General features: G+C 44.1%; 2 protein-coding genes and 1 long non-coding RNA gene across 4 annotated transcripts; 1 reads left to right on the plus strand and 2 right to left on the minus strand.

Annotated features, from left to right (window-relative positions):
* Nucleotides 1–310: 310 nt before the first annotated feature.
* On the minus strand, nucleotides 311–5,750 carry map3k8 (mitogen-activated protein kinase kinase kinase 8). The gene is made up of 8 exons (XM_086101871.1): nucleotides 5,489–5,750; nucleotides 4,745–5,110; nucleotides 4,375–4,545; nucleotides 3,393–3,654; nucleotides 3,002–3,108; nucleotides 2,385–2,537; nucleotides 1,772–2,018; nucleotides 311–1,615 (listed from the first exon to the last, which is right to left on the minus strand). The coding sequence occupies exons 2-8, from the start codon at nucleotides 5,081–5,083 to the stop codon at nucleotides 1,491–1,493; spliced, it is 1,404 nt and encodes a 467-aa protein (XP_085957997.1). The 5' UTR covers nucleotides 5,084–5,110; nucleotides 5,489–5,750; the 3' UTR covers nucleotides 311–1,490.
* Nucleotides 5,751–5,768: 18 nt separating this feature from the next.
* mtpap (mitochondrial poly(A) polymerase) lies at nucleotides 5,769–13,052 on the plus strand. The gene is made up of 9 exons (XM_086101870.1): nucleotides 5,769–6,125; nucleotides 6,767–6,933; nucleotides 7,019–7,246; nucleotides 7,344–7,568; nucleotides 7,978–8,189; nucleotides 8,944–9,170; nucleotides 10,291–10,383; nucleotides 10,489–10,562; nucleotides 12,631–13,052. The coding sequence occupies exons 1-9, from the start codon at nucleotides 5,954–5,956 to the stop codon at nucleotides 12,955–12,957; spliced, it is 1,725 nt and encodes a 574-aa protein (XP_085957996.1). The 5' UTR covers nucleotides 5,769–5,953; the 3' UTR covers nucleotides 12,958–13,052.
* LOC147186824 (uncharacterized) lies at nucleotides 7,611–16,646 on the minus strand. Of its 2 annotated transcripts, none has more exons than XR_015098993.1 (3): nucleotides 14,229–16,646; nucleotides 8,975–9,112; nucleotides 7,611–8,314 (listed from the first exon to the last, which is right to left on the minus strand). It is a non-coding gene; the product is annotated as an uncharacterized LOC147186824 (long non-coding RNA). The 2 variants fall into 2 exon arrangements; XR_015098992.1 differs by lacking the exon at nucleotides 14,229–16,646 and adding an exon at nucleotides 10,264–10,328.
* Between the last annotated feature and the right edge of the window lie 2,436 nt (nucleotides 16,647–19,082).

Raw genomic sequence — 19,082 nt, forward strand, 5'->3', positions numbered from 1 at the left:
CAGTCTCAAGCTGACACATCAAATTCCACCTCAAAGCACAATTAGCTCTCCAAATACCAACATCATGACCAACATTACAATAAATCAACGTGGAAGTAGGAACAAATTTTCATCAAAAACAAGGCAATGCTTTTATTTATCCCCCCCCCCCCCCCCCCCCATACAACGTGCATTTCATAAGCTACTATAAAATGTTTTGGTACTTACTTGAAAAATAAAAGTAGGAATTGGAATAGTATTTTCCTGTGTTTTCCGTTGGGTTGAGTTGAGTTGTATTCTCATTCCCAATATGTTTAATGAATTTGTGTAGTCGTTTTCAAGATGTATTTTATTGTGTTGTACTGATGAGTTTCACCTTACGAATTGAGCATTTGAAAAAAAAAAGAACCTTCTTATGACATTGTAATTTATTCTTACTAGCCTGAACACGTTGATTGAATTAAGTGCTTTGAGCTGAAAAGCTCTCTATAGCTGAATCTCAACTTTTGGTTCCAGTTTCAACAAAACTGCACAGCGATGAGTCAGCCAAACTTTGCAAGGGAGAGTATCTTACATCTTGGATTTTTTTTTTATGATTCTTGTTATAAAATGCCTCAATTGCGGAAAAAAAGGATAACTCATTCAGAACATTGCAGCTCGGGTTCCGATCAGAAAAAAAGAGAGATCAAAACATACTACTCCATTCCTAAAGTCTCCACGCTGGCTCCCAATTAGCTGGAGATAAGATTTTGACATTCTGCTACTGGTCCATAAATTGCTGAATGGTTTTGGTCCTGATACACTAACCGGAATACACATTGACTTACTTTGTGTATGAAATACGCCATATAAATAACGTCGGGAACGGTTGTTCGTCCGTGCCCTGCGACTGGCTGGCAACCAGTGCAGGGTGAAATTAACCTCCTTCACAAAACAATCTCCATCTGATTGTGAAGCAACAAAAACTAAACATTTGCTTTGAATACTTGAATGCAATAAAAAGCACAAAAGTGCTCATCTCACAGGATGTACAATACACAAATTGGGTATCACATGATGATGTTGTTGATATTCCACAGGAATTAAAATGAGGAAGTCCATGAAGAACTAAATGAGTCATGACTCCAGAGTGCACACACGGAGAAAATACAACAGAGAGACGACCAGGCAAAAACATTAAGAGACATGACACATATAAAAGCCTTTAAAACTTCCTAAATGATAGCAACAATTCACGCACAAATAGATAGCAATGTGTCTCATCCAACTGTCCTGCAGTGTTGTGAGTCACATGTGTCAACTCCATCTTGAAGGACAAGCTAATTAGTCATTGTGAATATCGTAAACAGTTCATCAATGAGCGGTGTCCCCTGGAGCAGTCCATTGCTCTGACAGTAGGCACTGGTCCGCAACAGTGAAAATGGACAATTAAAGAAGATTTTTTGGTATATTATTAGCTGGCCTAAACCAATGGTCGCCCACATACAGTACATAAAGACATAGTGGAAATGTTAGCCATATTCTGAAGTAGGGGGTCCTGTCACTAGCGGGCAAAAGCTAGTCAAGGCCCCTAGGTCGAGGTATAAGGAGCCATTCCTTTTCAGGGGGCCAGAGACTTCAGCATCGAGTGAAAAGTCTGCAAGGAAAACGTGAAAAACATATCCAATTAATTGGTACAGAAATTGATCAACCGGGGAAAAAAAATAATCAGGATTTAATAGCTCTTGGTATCAAGTGATATTTACATTGCTTGCCAAACAGAGTCACAAGATACCATTCAGTGGCAGAGTACCTTGTGCGGTGTCATCCTGCTGGTTTTGCTGGTACAGCATCGCGTGGTTGGCCTCCTCCAGGGCTGAGTCGAGACTCCAGCATCTGGGCTGGTCCTCTTTGGGCGGGTTGACAGCCTCATCCTTCAGCAGCTCCGATGCAGAGCTCCTGAGTGTCGGGTTCTTCTCCAGAGCTCGTTCCAGGAAAGACCGCATGGCCAGGCTGCAGTCGTCTGATATGTCCTCCAGGGGGGGTGCTTGCTTGTGGATCTAGGGGACGGGATATGTAGTGAAGACATTCGAGGCTGATGATAGTCCCCCCATCAAAAAAAAAACAACAAAGCAGTGACACAGATTTTGTTTTCTCAATGATGCCCTAACTTTTAACTTATTAAACTTGCTGAAAAGCGAGATGAAATGAATTCATAGGCACTTCAATGAATCACACGGCTTTCTTGTTCTCTGTCAACAGTTTCAAGAGGAAGTGAGTAACTGAGTCGCATTCAAAATATCTGATAATCTTCTTTGAAACCGACCGTGAGGAATGGAAAACAGATGTCGGCCCACATATGGTGACATGAAGACATTCCTTGTGGCTAGCATTGTGGTATCGTGAAATAAAATAAAAATACCTACAATGTAAAGGTACGATGGGTAGGCAGTGCGTGGATATCTTCGAACCCAGGGGGGGTTTGCAGTCTGCATGTGAATGATGGTTGTTCCCAGGCTGTAGATATCTGTTTTGGTGTCATGTCCACGACACAAAACCAGCTCTGGACTCATGTACATCTGAACAAAATAAGGGGAGCTTTATGTGAAGGACACCAGAACAAGAATTGTGCTGCATAAGAACGTGAAAGATTTGTCTTCAAATCTAAACAACAAACAGGAAAACACGTGCTTGCGGTGCAAAGTGAGTATTTTCCCGTGACAAAAGATGAATGCACCTTTGGACCCACACAAGCTGCATCAAAGTAATCGTGTGTGGAAAGTAAACACGGTAGCAGATTCTCTTTCTGTGTTGGAAATTCCAGCCTGCTGTGTAATTTTGGCTTGAACAGAAAAATGTGACTGTAAGCATGATGTCTCATTTTATTTCTACTGCGAGCCCACTTTGGGACTTTCCACCAAGAAATGTGCATGGACTACAGGACCTTTCCATGGAATCACACATGGGTCAAGCCAAGGGAAAACAGAATGTAAACTGGGACTGTAGTCACCGGATTCGATTGCACACCGGTTTGTTTTCTTACCTCAGTTCCTCTCAGGTCTCTTGGAATATAGAGGTCTTCTGTCATTTGCACAGTCAGGCCAAAGTCCACCAGAACAGCCTTGTCTGACATCAGAACAATGTTACTAGCTAAAGAGAGAAGAGATAACAAAGGTATATGACATGGGGTCCTCAAGGGGAGCATTACCAATGCATTCCACAGTCTCGTTCCTATGTAGTGTTATTGGGTAATTAAATGAAGATGACACAAAATGTGGCTATCCCCCCCCCCCAAAAAAGCCATTTTGTTTTAATAAATAACCATATGCCAACAATAAAGAACACAAACACAAAATACCACCTCGCATTGCATGCGTTCTAGAACCATGATACATTTCTCAAAATGTGAACAGGTCAGTCATTTTTGCACTTACGTTTGATGTCATGATGGATGACATTGTGTGAGTGCAGGTACTCCAAGGCACGAAGGATATGCTTGGTCACCCAGATAATCTCAAACTCTCTCATTGGCCCACAGCTGTCGATCTTCTCCAGGACTGACCCGCCCTCGCCAGCCTCCATGAAGAGATGCACGTTCTGTTCCCACAGCAAAGCCCCATAGAATTTGGCAATGTTCTCATGGCAAAAGCGAGCCTGGAACTCAATTTCGGCCCCTCTAAAGTTCTCCATGGGAATCTGTAAAACACAATATGTTGATATCCTTCAATTTGGAATGTTACATTTTGTTTTAAGAATCACCACCACCCGTAGTGTGTGTGTGTGTGTGTGTGTGTGTGTGTGTGTGTGTGTGTGTGTTTGTGTGTTTTATAAGCATGTAGAGAGTTTCTATTGCCTGTCAAGGACATTTAATGATTAAATGAAGTATAAATAAACTAATAACACTTAACTACTAGATTACAACATAAAGCATGAGGTTTCATATTGTTGACTACCAGCATGGCAGTCGTCAGATCATAATGAAATGATGACAGTATTGCAAAACACTGTCAGCTGATAGCTGGGAAATCCGTGTTAAAATACATACCAGTGCCAATAAGCTGTCGCCACTGTATTGGCTGTGTGGGTGTACCAGGTCAACAGCTTTATCTAACTGGGAAAGCCCAGGTTGTAAATATTTCCCATGTGAGATGACTGAATATACATATGCTCATGTGTGTGCTACAATAAAAGTTAAGCAAATAGATTTTGTTTCACAGTTGTGCAGTTGTGTGATTGGTTCCAATATTTCCATTCATGCAATTTCCATTGCTCATTTTGCAATACCGCAGGTTTTTCAAAGAACTCTGTTCCTCTTTTGCTTTAAGAGAAACGTGTTGACACTAGTTTGGGGTGGGGGGGTGGTAGGGGGGGGGGGGGGGGTCACAGTACTTGCAAATACCTCCCAGCCGGACGTACCAGTTTGCATGCCATTCTCTTCCGAGTCGTGATGTCCTGAGCTAAGTGAACTTTCCCGAAGGAGCCTTTAGGTACGAGGTCAGAGCCACGATTCTTGTAGGTCAATTGCCAGGGAAACAGGAGCACATCCTTGTTGATCTTATAGCGCCCATTCTTTACGACCATATCATTCTGCAAATAAAATCATATCATATGGCATTTAAAAAGAACGATAAAGGGTCTGGTCCCTCATACAACTGCAATATCCTCGCACAAATGAAGAAATCTTTTTTAAATGATGTGTTTATTGTCTGGGCAGCTTGACATCATGTGAGGCAGATATTATGTCCGGCAATGTTTCATCTTGATATAAAGACAGAAGTATACTCACTTTCAGCAGTACTCCCATCTCCTCAGGCAGGTGCTGTAGTGCTGCTGCTTGCATGTGAGAGAGCAAGTTGACAAAGGACAGAAGGTCTGTCACTGTCCCGTGCCGGACACTTCCTGCCCCACCTGTGTAACCCTCCTGTGACTCTTGACTCACAAAGTTTTCAATCTCTTCATTCCCATCCATTGCAACAGGAGACAAAATTTCCCCTTCAGACAACAAGCTGCTTTCCTCCTCTTCTGCCTCCTCAAGCTGATAGAGAGTCTCTGCAGCGTCAATGATGTCCTCGATATTCATATGTGCCAACAGCAGTTTTATGTGGTTATCATAGTTATACTCCATTTTGGTGGCATGGAATTGTCCCGCTCGCTGTAACATAAAAACAAAAGTATGTGTCAAATACTGTAGATAGGTTAATAAGTACACTAATAATGTGAATGACACAAGCATTAACCCTGCTTTAAACAAATGGAAAAATAAAATGGCAACAAAATGGCAACGAATCACTGCCTCAAAACAGGTGATAATGCACAGCAAATCCCGTTATATCAGCTACAAAAATACCAAGTGACGTATAGAGGCCCGCTTGAATGGAATGTAAGCTTTCGGTTAAAAAACAAACAAACAAACAAACGGAAAAAAACCCCCATTATTTTGTAAAATTTGCTGAGAGCACGTTATTATAACGTTAGATTACACACAAAGTGAAAAAAACAACATCATAATAATAAGAGAGATTGTAATTACCGTTGGTATCAAGAGCGACTTCTCTCCATAAGTGCGTCACTTGCGTCCGCTTCGGAGAATGGCTTCTGTTTACCAATCTGCTGCTGAGAGGAACTGCACAGTGGAAAATCGAAAATGTGTCATTGCGCATGTTTCAGCCTTTGACGTGACCTTGAGGGCTTTCGTTTTCCTTCTCTTTTTTCTTTTGACACTCACAGCGAGCATTTCGATTTACTATTGCTTGTTGGTAACTAATTGAAACAAGCAAAACAGTTAAACGATGAGCATTACTCGAAAACTTACAGTTCTTTTGTCAATTACTTGCTTCACAATACCAATGAAAAAACATAATTACGTCTCAACTATTAAGCAAATACCATATTTATTCTCCGTTACAAAATAAGTGTTGTGTTCAAATTTTATGGCTATAAACCTAAATTTGGTGTCTCTCGTTTGCCGTAGTAAGGGCAACGCCGGAAGCTGCGCATGCGTCATCGGTCAACAACAATGGCGTCCTCCATTGCTGCGCACAGGTTACATATGAGTGGAAAGAGCAACTTCGTGAAATATCTCCAAAAGGTGGACAGTTTTTTTCACAGAGGTGTCGGAACTACAGCTGTTCCAGCCCATGTCGACATACCAACAAAGGACGAAACCAGTCAGTAAAGTTAAAGTTCCTTCAATCAGATAAGCCAGCTTTCGTCAAAGGTTGAGTTTGGTAGAACAGTGTTCAAATTATTTTAGCGCGCCCGCGGTAACCCTCGCGGTTAACTTGTCAATTTTTCAAAAGCAATCGAACACGCGAAGTTGTGTGAATGCAGCTGTGACCATATACGGCATCTCGTGAAATATCCATCCATCCCTTTTCCGATCCGCTTATCCTCACAAGGGTCGTGCTGGATCCTTTCTCAGCTGTTTTCGGGGTACACCCTGACTGGTTGCCAGCCAATCGCAGGGCACACATAGAAGCCGTGCTCACAGGGACAATTTACAGTGTTCCATTAACCTGCCGCGCATGTCTTTGGAATGTGGGAGGAAACCGGAGTACCCGGAGAAAACCCACGCAGGTACGGGGCGAACATGCAAAACTCCACACAGGAGCTGGACTCGAACCCTGCACCTCTGCACTGTGAGGCCGACATGCTAACTAGTCGACCACTGGGCCTATGAATATGCACCTTTTCAAACAACAAAAACTAGCAAAAGTTCTCGTTGTCGCTGAAAAGAAACTTGGTAATAAACAAGAGAATGCATTTTGGTGCAAAGTAGTTGGTAAATTGTTCCTTCTGTTCTTGGCAGGTGAAAAGGATGGACGTCTGTCTTTTTACGCTGTCCAAGTCCAAAGACAAGAGCAGGCCGAAAGATCCGTTCTCATCAACTGCCCACACAAAACCAGTGAGAAAAAGATTCTCAAGTTTTTATCATCACATGGTGATATTAACAAGTGCTTCACTTATGAAAGCTATGTAAGTAAACTCCTAAATGCTATGAAAATACAGTATGCTCTACTAACTGATGTCCAAGATTGATTGTTGTGTGATTCTTTCCCAGGGCATGCATGCAGTGGTTGAGTTTGCTTCGCAAGACAGCGTGTCGTCGTTACTCGATGGGGCCGGCATCCCCAGCAACAACCATGAATCTATGGTTCCTTATAAATCAAGACTAATGACTCTGCGAGGTCTAACGGAAGTAACCAACCAGCAGTCCAGTAAACTGAGCCACCCACAAACCACTATTCCCATTAACGAGCTTATTCAGAGACTTTCTCAAGAGGAGAGTGTTAGTACTTGTCCATTTGTGTGATTACGTTTGTAATATCTGTAACTCTAATTTAAAAAAAATGTTTACTATGGTACATCTCTTCTTTTCCCCTCAGATAGACCAACAAATAATCTCCTTGACAGAAGCCTACCAGCTAACTGAGGAAAACAGCCGACTGCGTTTCCTCGTCTGCTCTCTGCTCAAAGACATTGCCGCTGCTTATTTTCCAGAATGCTCCATTAAACCATTTGGATCGTCAGTGAATGGCTTTGGAAAGCTGGGCTGTGATTTGGACATGTTTCTGGACCTGGACGGCATCAGTGGAAGGAATTTAAAAATGGTGAAGACAAATAGGGCAATGATCACAATGCACTCATCATAATCACGAACAGCACCTGAATTTTATTGGTTGAATGATTTCTACATCACATATCATATAATTGGAGATAAAGTTGGTCTTTATCAGCGGTTAAAAGTGTCATTTATATTTAGTTATTGAAATATTTTATGAAAGAATGGATAAGTCAATGTAACCAGTAGAGACGCTTTTGATAGAATCAGCATGTTTCAAAAATGTCAGCTATGAGCTGCATCCGTGTAGACCAGGGTAACCATGGCAACTCCTTCAGGTAGCATTATTCTACTAAATATACAGGAGTAGAAACAGGAGTTCAGAACATTCGAAGAGTTTTTAATGTTTTTTTTTTTAATCTGTTAAAAATAATTTTGCAAAATCTCTCATTGTGTAGCCAAAATCTGGTTTGACCTTGGAGTACCAGATGAAGCGGGCCACTTCAGAGCGTGGTGTCACACAGAGCATCCTGACTGTCATTGGTGAATGCGTGGACCAATTTGGGCCTGGCTGCGTTGGTGTGCAGAAGATCCTGAACGCCCGATGCCCCCTCGTCCGTTTTGCCCACCAGCCATCTGGTTTTCAGTGTGACCTCACAGCCAACAACAGGTCTTCCCCCCCTCCCTCTTCTGCACATTTTCAGAGGCAGCTTTCACATTTGTACTTCAGGACTCAAAATGTCAAAGCGCATTCTTTCTTGTGATCTTCTAACCGCAACTGGTGTAGTAAAACTCCTGAAAACAGCAGATAGGCGGTGGGGATTCAGTCCAGTGCTTGCGTAACTGAAACTACGCTTGTGTTTTTAATTTCCGTTTACACTTCAGAATTTTGACATCCTGTTCTTTCATGACACGTTTAGTACCCACACAACCAACCAGCTAGTTGCAGGGTGCCTGTTGTGGGTGGATTGATGGTTTTTTTTTTTGCGGGGGTAGGGTGTAGGGGGGACTTTTCTCAACTCTTGCTTCGATATCTTTTGGCCATTACAACTTCCTGTCTGCGCTGTGGTGGCTATGCTTGTGCAAGTCAATGTGTCAACAAGAAGAAAAGAGTGGCAGTCACTAAAATGGTTGGTGAAAATTGTAATCACAGTATCCATACACAACAAAAATAAGAGTAATTAGAGGAACGTTGATAAAATTCTCATAATATTTACATTCGTACATTCGATGGGATATCATTCTTTCAATGAAAATATAATACCTATGGTCACTTTATGGTCCAGTAAATACAATTATAGTCATACACCGGCCAATTTTGGGGGCGTAAAAATGATTTTTGTTTTTGATTGGTTAAAGACAAATTGGTTTTTTTTTGCATCGAATCATCAGACAACAGTAGTCATCCAGCCTGTTGTCCACAGGGTGGCGATGAAGAGCTCAGAGCTTCTTTACCTTTATGGCCAACTGGATCCAAGGGTGCGTCACCTTGTGTTTACCGTGCGATGCTGGGCCCGAGCACACGGAGTGACCAGCAGCATCCCCGGGGCCTGGATCACCAACTTCTCTCTCACCGTCATGGTGCTGTTCTTCCTGCAGGGGAGACAGCCCTCTATCATCCCCACTCTGGACCACCTACGAGACCTCGCAGGTACCACACAGCAACAGCTGTCAAAGAACTCCAGCTTCTCTATGATCCGAACAGGACAAGTGATTAAAAAAAAAAATGAATGAAGCTCCTCTCCAAACCGAATAACAGTTTGATGTTGATGCATAGCCTTTAATGTGGAAACCTGTTGAATGTGGATCTCTTCTAGATTGCACATTTGGTTGCAGTTTAATTTTAATATGGAAATGTTGGCTAGCACATGATCATAATAACTCAGACATCACTTTAAAAAGACAACGAGCCTTGTGTTGAAAAAATGCAGTTTAAGACATCAAATTCAGAATAATAAATGGCATTGCGTAGACAAAAAAGAACTTGTCTGGACTGTCAATTCCAGATGCATTTGCTCAGCGGAGCATTAGCAACACATTTATTTATCGTGAGATGAAGAGAGTATTCACCAAGTGCATCCCCTCTTAGACTCTACATTACTTAAAATGATGGTTATGTCTGCGGGTTTTCTCTGATAGCACAATGCCAATAACTGCACGTACATAACTATTTGGTCATTTGGCCATTTCCTTTATCTACATTCCCATATCGCTAAAACGTCATTGTCTGCATCCAGAGTTATCTTTTGCTAACATAGCCAAGCGCCACCATAGCAGACTGCCGCAAGAGAACTCAACCTTCCTCATATTTCTCCCTCGCTTTCACCTTGGCTGCTCGATAATTACCCTCCAAAAGCAATCAGATCAACCTCCCCCCCCCCTCTCCCACTCCCCCCACATTTGCCGGCACCACCACCACCTGCCTCACTGCCTTTACTCCGTTTAGCAGAGTCTGTATCACACAGAGTGCTTACAGGACAATAAACGGCCCATCACTCTGGTTAAGGTCGATGACCCAGCCTCCTTAGGATACACTTGCATGAACACGGCACAGACGCAGCATCGGCTTCATGAAGGTGACTGCTAACAAGGGCATCACCGGGCTGTCCAGAAACGACATGATACATGCTCTCTTCTGTTTTTTTTCCCGCCACTTTTCCTTCCTGTCACTTCTTTTCCTCGCAAACACCATCCGTCAGTCCCTTATTTATAACCATCATAGATGTTTAAAGACTGCCATTTACCTTGCCTCCCCGCTTTCATCCCACAAGGTCCCGCGGACAAGAGCGTGATCGAGGGGAACGACTGCACATTTGTCAGCGACTTTGACAGAATCCAGCTCCAGAACAACACAGAAACACTCGGTGAGAGCATGAGCACAAAGGCCGGCTTGCGTGGATCCAGTTGAATCTCGTTGTTTTCCCGAATCCACCCTGACGCTAACATGATGTTACTTTTTGTTGTCGCAGAGAAACTGCTTTGTGAATTCTTTGAGTTCTACGCCACATTTGCATTCAGTAAGAAGTCCATAAATATCCGAAAGGTAAGAATGACTGCTGTGCTGACACCAAATCTTGACAAAAGACTAAACGAAAGTCCGTCAACTCACTGCAGCCGCTCTTTGGCACCAGACGGCTCAAAATTAGTACTGCTCTAAACCTGCAAATGCAGGAACATAAATATTCACGGGTTGACTTCACTTCCTTTGTTACATTGATTGAGCATCATTATTTCACTCGAATATTCACACGCGCGTTTGTGGAATATTCGAAGAAGCAGGAGTACCTGGAGACTATCAAGGGCCCAGATTCAAATCCAGTACTGCTTGACTGTGCGGCAGATATTGTAACCGTTACACCACGGTGCTGCTGCATCATCATGTATGTGTAAAAAAAAAAATTATAATAAGTTCCTTTCCCCTGAGTAGGCACTTTGTGCTCTCTGCTGAGCAAATCAACAACCAGGCCACTTAACTCATTCAGTACCAGCCAATTCTGGACCAAGTCTGAAAAGACGTTTAAAAACGTCTTTGGGAGTGAATGAGTTAATACGGAAATAGTTATTCCTATCTTCTAATTATCTGTTGTGTAAAAAAAAAAACAAGATGGAAAAAGATCTCTCACCACATTTTTAAATTCAATAACAACATATGATAAGTTCACCAAGCGTAGGATGGAATGGTCTGATTTTTGCCTCGAGGTGAGCATCCACCGCAACCCAGAAATCTTCCCTCGGGATCCCTTCATTACATCCTCTGTGCTCAGTTCTATCAGGAGATGGGATGATAGTGAAGGCAGCCCGCTTGCATGGAGGCTGTCAGCCCACGCAGATGACAGTTGCCCTTGTCTTGCCTGATTGATGCTGGCCCAGTCAGATCCGATGCCCTTGAGCCGAGATCAAATTTAGGAACTCCATCAGGCTGCAAAGCATTATTTACCTCGACCAAGGAGGGTGTGTTTTTTTTTATTTTTTACTGGCATTGATGTATCGCCTTGTCTGTCAACAGGGTCACACTGCGACAACCCCTGCCTTTTTGGAGTGTCGTAAATCGCAAGTAGTAAACAAGCCAGTGCTGTCATCGATGCTAATTCAAAACCAACAACAACAAAAAAACATTTTTAAAAAACGCTCCAAATTACCTCAAATGTTTCTCTTTTAATAACGTACTTGGTGAGGATTTATGTCACTTACTGTACATGGTCAGCCTGCTAGAAACAGCCGTGCGCATTTTTTTAACAGTGGAAAAGAAAAGGCCCAATAGGCTCCATGCAGTGGAAAATGGGCTGAAAACTGTCACTGAACCTTGAGCCGTTCCATAAAACACTTTGTGGTCTCCTGAATATCCTGCTGTACAGGTCATATCTGTGTGAAATCTTTTTTGACTAATGATGGTGCGTTTTGTCATGAAATCCAAAAGCTTTGGGAATCTGTTTCCAATTGACACGACATGAAAAATGATCACCGTTGACTTGTTCCTGTATTCCTGTCCCGGGTCATTCATTTGTTATCCGTTAACCCGTTAGGTCCCCTACCACACACGCTGGCCAAGACACACTTGTGCTTGGTGTTTTCATGAATTGATCATGTCGAGAAACATAGACCCCGTGGTCCATTATATGAGTCTTGACACAACAGAGGAAGTTTAGCAGGTAAAAGGTGGCCATGACCCGAGCCCGTCGGCTTTCGCTGCTGGAGAAACAGCTGTAAATCAGCTTTACCGTGCCACAATTTTCTGGTTGACTCCAGTGCTTTGACAAATGGCTTTGCCTGTCTGACTTCCCCCTAACCTCATATGGATGATTTGTTTGATGGGCAGGACCTATAGACGAGAGCCTCAGCCCATGCTTGAATCGGTTTTCTACCACATGATGTGAGAATCTTCTATTTCCATCTGGATGTCCGAGTGTCCTCCGAGGCCTCATCCATATTTATTTCTCCCTTTTGCTATCCTGGGGAGACTTGGTCCTTTTGGCCCCTATGTGCCCCGGATACTGGTGCAAGGAGGCAAAAAGCATGACCAACAAGATAGACGGACCGTTGCATACAGTAAATGCAGCACTGATCGCCGGCATATTTGAACCCGCCAGCCTTTCCTCTTTCCCTCTCTCCAGGGCAAAGAGCAGAACAAACCCGAGGTGGCCCCGCTGCACATCCAAAACCCGTTTGAAACGGCCCTGAATGTCAGCAAGAACGTAAATGGCACACAACTGGAACGATTTGTGGCTTTGTGTCAGGAGAGCGCCTGGCTCCTCCAGCAGAGCGACAACACCGTACCCAAAGGGGGCCGCACGCCCACACCCTGGGGACTCGCGACCCTCCTTTTGCCTTTGCAGGTTGCGGGGGTCAAAAGTCGAAAGAAGAGGAAAAGAGAGCCTGCTAGCGAGCGGATCAAGGGCTTGCTAGAATCCCTGAAAAAGAAAAATCAGCCAAAGAGCTAAAGACTCTTGACATCCCCGGAAAAGAACTTCATGTTATCTTAATTAGTCTGACTCAAGGACACCATTATGCCACAATAAACTAAGAGACACCTTGATGTGGATGTAATTCTTTACAAGAGCACTGGAGGGTGCTACCGAGACTTGAAAGTCTAAGTCCTGCAACCATGAGCAAGGCAACCGTGAAGTACTGTGACCTTTATTCAAGAACATAGGTTACTATACAATGCTGTTCAAACTAATACCAATTTTTACTATGTAAGCATTTCAAAATTTGATTGACAGCTTTGCTGGAGGATCGCATTGCAAATGGTTTAAATGTCATAAATGTTTGCGGGGTACAAATGTAAATAACTATGACGTAGATGCCATGTTACCATATGAAACTGAAAGCTTTTGTTCTAAGTCGAACGTACAGCAACAAAGCTCAACTGGAGTATAAGATTTGTTCAGAAAACCGGAGGAACCTGTGCGTATGCACAAGGAGGAGTACATTTGCCAAGCATAGCTGCCTTCCAAACAGTTGACCTGGGTTTGATTCATGGCCATTGCATCGTCTCCTTTTACTTTCAGTAATTCTATTGCAGATGGTGCTCTGCAGTTAATTAATGGACTAAAGGGCAATTTTTTTGCACTAAGGTCTGTGGAAAAAGATGCAATTGTAATACTTAATGTAGTGCACGTTGTTAACAGGTTTTTCTGAATCAAATTTTATTCTGTCCTTCATTATTAGCAGAGATACAAGTTGACCCTTTTTGGGCCTTGAGCTCCCTTTAAACAAGCATCATAATACGAAAAACACATGACTGTAGTTGCTGAAAATGTTATATTTGAGTTGAATTATGTAAGAGCAAATGACCTAATGCTGTGACATGATGCTAGCAAATGTTCATATTTTTTTGGTTGCATCAGTCAGTGATCTGGTGATGTCGCGAGAATGGCTAAACTATTATTTCTTTCCCGTGGGGGGGGGGGATCTTTTTTTTCTTGCAATACATCAATTTTTTTTTAAAAATGCTTGAAATGTGACACTCCCAAATTTGATAGTCAAAAGTCCTCGACTTCCGGGGTGAGAGGACGCTGGCGTGTATGTCGCCGCTTCTCACTCCAAACTTTTCCAAAACTTTTCAGATATTTCTTCTGATTTTTCTTTTGCCCTTCTGTTTTTGGACTGTTTGGACTGTGATTGATGTAACAAATCATAGCTTCACCCGATCAATCAAACCCCAAATCGTAACTTAGTCCACGGGCTAACGCCGGTACCTTAAACTTACCGGCTGTCACCGCACCGGCCTTTCTCCCTCGTCATGGGGCGGCACAACTTCGCCGCCTTTGGGTTATTTCTGATACTTCTGACGTTCTGCCATCATCCAGTGACAGGACTACTCCACTATTCTGTCGCGGATCTTCTCCGGATCCGGAGGATTGCACCGGAGCCTCCACCGCCGGAACTGCACCATCATCCTGACATCGCTCGCCTGCCTCGACGTCGCTACATTCACCGCGGGTCGCGTAGACATGTTGACTACAAAAATCCTGGCTCAATCAACTCGACCTGGTCCACTTCTCGACGTCCTCCCAGAAACCGCGGCCGCAACACCAACTACTATGCAGTAGCCCGCCTGGCTAGGTCGGCTAACAGCACTGCCGCCATCAAACATGACACCTCCGCTGTCAACTTTGGACTGCTGAACATCCGCTCACTTACGAACAAGGGTCACCTCATTCAAGACGTCCTCGCCGAACGCAAACTTGACTTCCTCGTTTTAACAGAAACCTGGCAACAAACAAACGACTTCGCTGCTCTGAATGACTCCACTCCTCCCGGCTTTGTTTACATCTGCCGTCCCCGTGGCAACGGCCGTGGAGGAGGCCTCGCGGTAATCCACCGCGAGAAGTGGAAAGTCTTACCAGTCTCCGTTCCTGCATCAAGCTCTTTTGAATGCATGGTGTTTAAACTCCCTGGACCCACGCCAACCATCATTGCCACAGTTTATCGCCCCCCGAAGCCACATAGCGATTTCATCAATGAATTTTCCAGTTTAATCACACACTTATCCACTCTCTCGCCAAATTTAATTTTGCTGGGAGATTTTAATATTCACATGGACAACCCCGACCTGCCACTCACAAGAGACTTCACATCCTACCTGGAGAGCCTCGCGATACACTGTCTTACTGACTTCCCCACCCACATCAAAGGCCACACATTGGACTTGGTTTGCTGCTCTGGCTTCTCCCCCTCCAAGCCCGCTGCTGATGTTTTTCCTGAAACCGATCATTTCCTCCTCACTTTTAACATCGTACTCCGTCTCTCTACAATCAAAACCTCCCGCCTCATTTCTTTTCGTAATACCAAAAATATCAACATTGACACCTTCTGCTCCATTATCGACCGTTCCCCGCCCCCAGACGCCCTTTCAAACCCGGATGACCTCACCGCTCACTACAATGCCTGCCTCACAAATATTCTAAATTCTCTCGCCCCCCTGAAGACCAGGACTGCTTCATTCTCTACATCTGCCCCCTGGTTTACACCCGCTCTTAGATCATTGAAATCAAAAAACCGCCAACTTGAGCGACTCTATAAGAAAACCGGTCTCACCATCCATAAGGACATGTACACTACCCATATCACTAAATACAAGGACCAAATTGCACAAACCAAATCCAGCTACTACTCCGGCCTCATCCTCTCCAACGAAGGAAATTCAAGAACTCTCTTCTCCGTCATGAACAAAATCCTCCGGCCACCAAACTCTCTCCCCCTCCACCTGTACTCCACAGCAACCTGCAACTCCATAATGGAACACTTCAATCACAAAATCCTTAAGATCCATCACCAACTCCATCAAAACCTGCCTGCTCCCCCCCCATCTGAACCTTCTTCTCCTTGTCATCTCTTCTCCAGTTTTGTTCCACCAACGACTGCTGAATTATCCAACCTCATACTCAAATCCAAGCCCACCACTTGCCAGCTTGATCCCCTCCCTTCATCCCTTGTTAAATCCTGCCTTCCTTCTGTGCTTCCTCTCATATCTGCTATTATCCACTCCTCACTCTCTTCTGGTATTGTCCCATCACTCCTCAAAACTGCTGCTATCACCCCCACACTGAAAAAACATGGCTCTGACCCCAACAACTTTGATAACCTCCGCCCCATCTCCAACCTTCCATTTATCTCGAAAATCCTTGAAAAAACTGTTGCTGCTCAACTCCACTCCCACCTGTCCCTTCACTCTCTCTATGAACCCTTTCAGTCCGGTTTCCGCCCCCGCCACAGCACAGAGACTGCCCTAATCCGTATTGTGAATGATCTCCTCATAGCATCTGATTCCGGTTTAGTCTCCATCCTCATCCTCTTAGACTTGAGCGCTGCCTTTGACACAATCTCTCACCCTATCCTCCTCAATAGACTCTCCTCCATTGGTCTCTCCCACACTCCCCTCAGTTGGTTCCACTCCTACCTCACTGGCCGCACTCAGTTTGTCCAGCTCAAATCCTTCACCTCAAAGCCCTCCCCAGTCACCACAGGTGTACCACAGGGATCTGTCCTAGGTCCCCTTCTCTTCATCATCTACCTCCTGCCTCTTGGCCATATCCTCCGCAAATTTAATATCCACTTTCACTGCTTTGCTGATGACACCCAGCTCTACCTCTCCTGCAAGCCAAACTCCATACTCCCACCCCCCTCCCTCACCTCTTGCCTCTCCGAACTCAAAACATGGTTCACAACAAACTTTCTTAAATTAAATACTAATAAAACTGAAGTCCTCCTTCTTGGCACCAAATCCACTTTATCCAAAGTAAACAGTTTTTCCTTCAACATTGACAGCTCCCTAGTGTCCCCCTCCCCCCAGGTTAAGAGTCTGGGTGTCATCCTGGATAGCATGCTCACCTTCCACTCGCATATCAACACCATCACCCGCACTGCTTATTTCCACCTCCGCAATATTACCAGACTTCGCCCTTCCCTCACCCCCCACACCACTGCTATTCTTGTCCACAGTCTTGTCACATCCCGCCTTGATTACTGCAACGCTCTCCTCTTCGGCCTACCTCAAAAGTCCCTTCATAAAATCCAGCTGGTCCAAAACGCCTCTGCTCGCATCATCACAAAAACATCTTCCCAGCAGCACATCACCCCCGTTCTCCAACAGCTTCACTGGCTCCCTGTTCAACATCGCATCAATTACAAACTGCTTCTATATACATATATGGCCATCCACAACCTGGCCCCTCCTTACCTATCCGACCTTCTCCAGGTGCATATCCCCTCTCGCTCCCTCAGATCCTCGTCCTCCCTCCGCCTGTCAGTGCCCCCTGCCCGACTGAGCACCATGGGAGCCAGAGCCTTCAGTCACGCTGCTCCAAAGCTCTGGAACAACCTACCTCCGGACCTCCAAAACTGCACACCTCTTTCCACTTTCAAGTCCCGTCTAAAAACACACCTGTTCAGGATTGCCTACAACACATAGCTCTTCCATTTCCTATGTTTTTATGATTTTATGATTTTATGTCCTGTTTTTATATAATATCTCGTTTACTAATTTTTACATTGTATTTTCTTATTGTCTGTACAGTGTCCTTGGGTGGCATGAAAGGCGCTTTTAAATAAAATGCATTATTATTATTATTATTAAAAAAAACCCGAACACATTCCAAAGTGGATTTGAATATCCATTGTTTGGGTTGCATAACCTTGAAATATGAGTGGAAAGGGAAAAGGCCCTGAAGAGTGCGGGGATGCGTCCTGTGAATGTTTGAGGCCCATGGCACGGCGATGTGCATGCAGCCAACAGCTGTTTTTCCACTCATTGCTGTGCAAGGTCACAGGGCGATGGTATCGACTTTTAACAACCTCCTATACCACCCGTACAGCCTTTGCCATACAGCACCACAGGGCCACAGCACAGATGGCAGACAATGTCCCTCGGGTCGACGGAGCCCATTCGTGCCACCCCCCAGCTTTGAACTCGTCTCACTGTCCCAATACCTCGTTTTTTCTTTTTGACTCAAGTAGTCTGCCTCGCTATCTGTCTCCGTCATCTCTCTCCTCTCAGAATATTCTTTGATGTTTGCAGAGTTTGTTTATTTCGATGAGTGACTTTCTGACTGATGGGCCCGGCGCTGGTAGAGCAGCAGAGCAATTATGAAATGCCGCGGTTAGTGAAGCATTGCATGTGGAGAATCAACACCTCGGGAGTATTTGATGAAATGGCACTGCTGGGTGATGCTCGGTTCATTCGAGAGGGGAAAAACTGAATCAGAAACAGTTCCTCCTTAACATTTTTCTAAATTTACCCAACTAGGAGTTTGGGCGGTCCTGTGGTACTGATTTTGTAAGACGTCTAAGGTTCCGCAGCAATTGCATAATTACGGTGCTAAACCCAAACTGACCTCTCACTAAAATTGTGCCACGGGCTAAATTAAAGACTTTTTTGTGATCTTGCTTTTAATGAAAATTCAAGGTTTTATGTGGCGATGATGGAGCATGATCCAGCCAGACCATTAGGAATCTATATATATATATATATTTTTTTTTTTTACATGGCACACAGGATACAAGAAGCAATGTTCGTGTCTTTCTGTGTTTTTATTTTAATTTTTGGCCTTCTAGGGCTCTTTCAAAACCCAAAGCAATGTAAAAAGGTGGTTTGGGTATTTGAAAACAGAATTTGAGAAAAGAGAGTGCAAAAGAGAGGGTAATAATTGAAGGAAAAAAAAAACAAGCAAGAGACCCCGGCATACATTTGCGACAGACCATAAACTGTTTATAGCAGTTTGTTCGTGTTCGTTGCATTAAGGGAGAGCACATTGTTTTGTTTTGTTGTGTGTGTGTGTGTGTGTGTGTGTGTGTGTGTGTTTGATGTGGAGACCTTATCGACCGGCAGTTTCATAACTTGTTTTATCACGACATTTGATCACCCCCATTCCCCACTCCAGACCACTCTTTCCCTTTACCTCGTCTGACTCCACCAAGCCGCAGAGAAATAATCTCCAAAGCATTTCCTCTTGTAGTTCCACTAATTGTCCCAGCAACGTGGTAAGAAGTCCTTCCACTTGCTTCCTTTGGCAGACGCCATTGTGGACCCAGACTTTGCGGACCCAGGTCTTCCACAAACACT

Source organism: Hippocampus guttulatus, chromosome 21 (assembly GCF_054856545.1).
Source record: "Hippocampus guttulatus isolate MCC_2025c chromosome 21, RoL_Hgut_1.0, whole genome shotgun sequence".
NCBI classification, from domain to species: Eukaryota; Metazoa; Chordata; class Actinopteri; order Syngnathiformes; family Syngnathidae; genus Hippocampus; species Hippocampus guttulatus.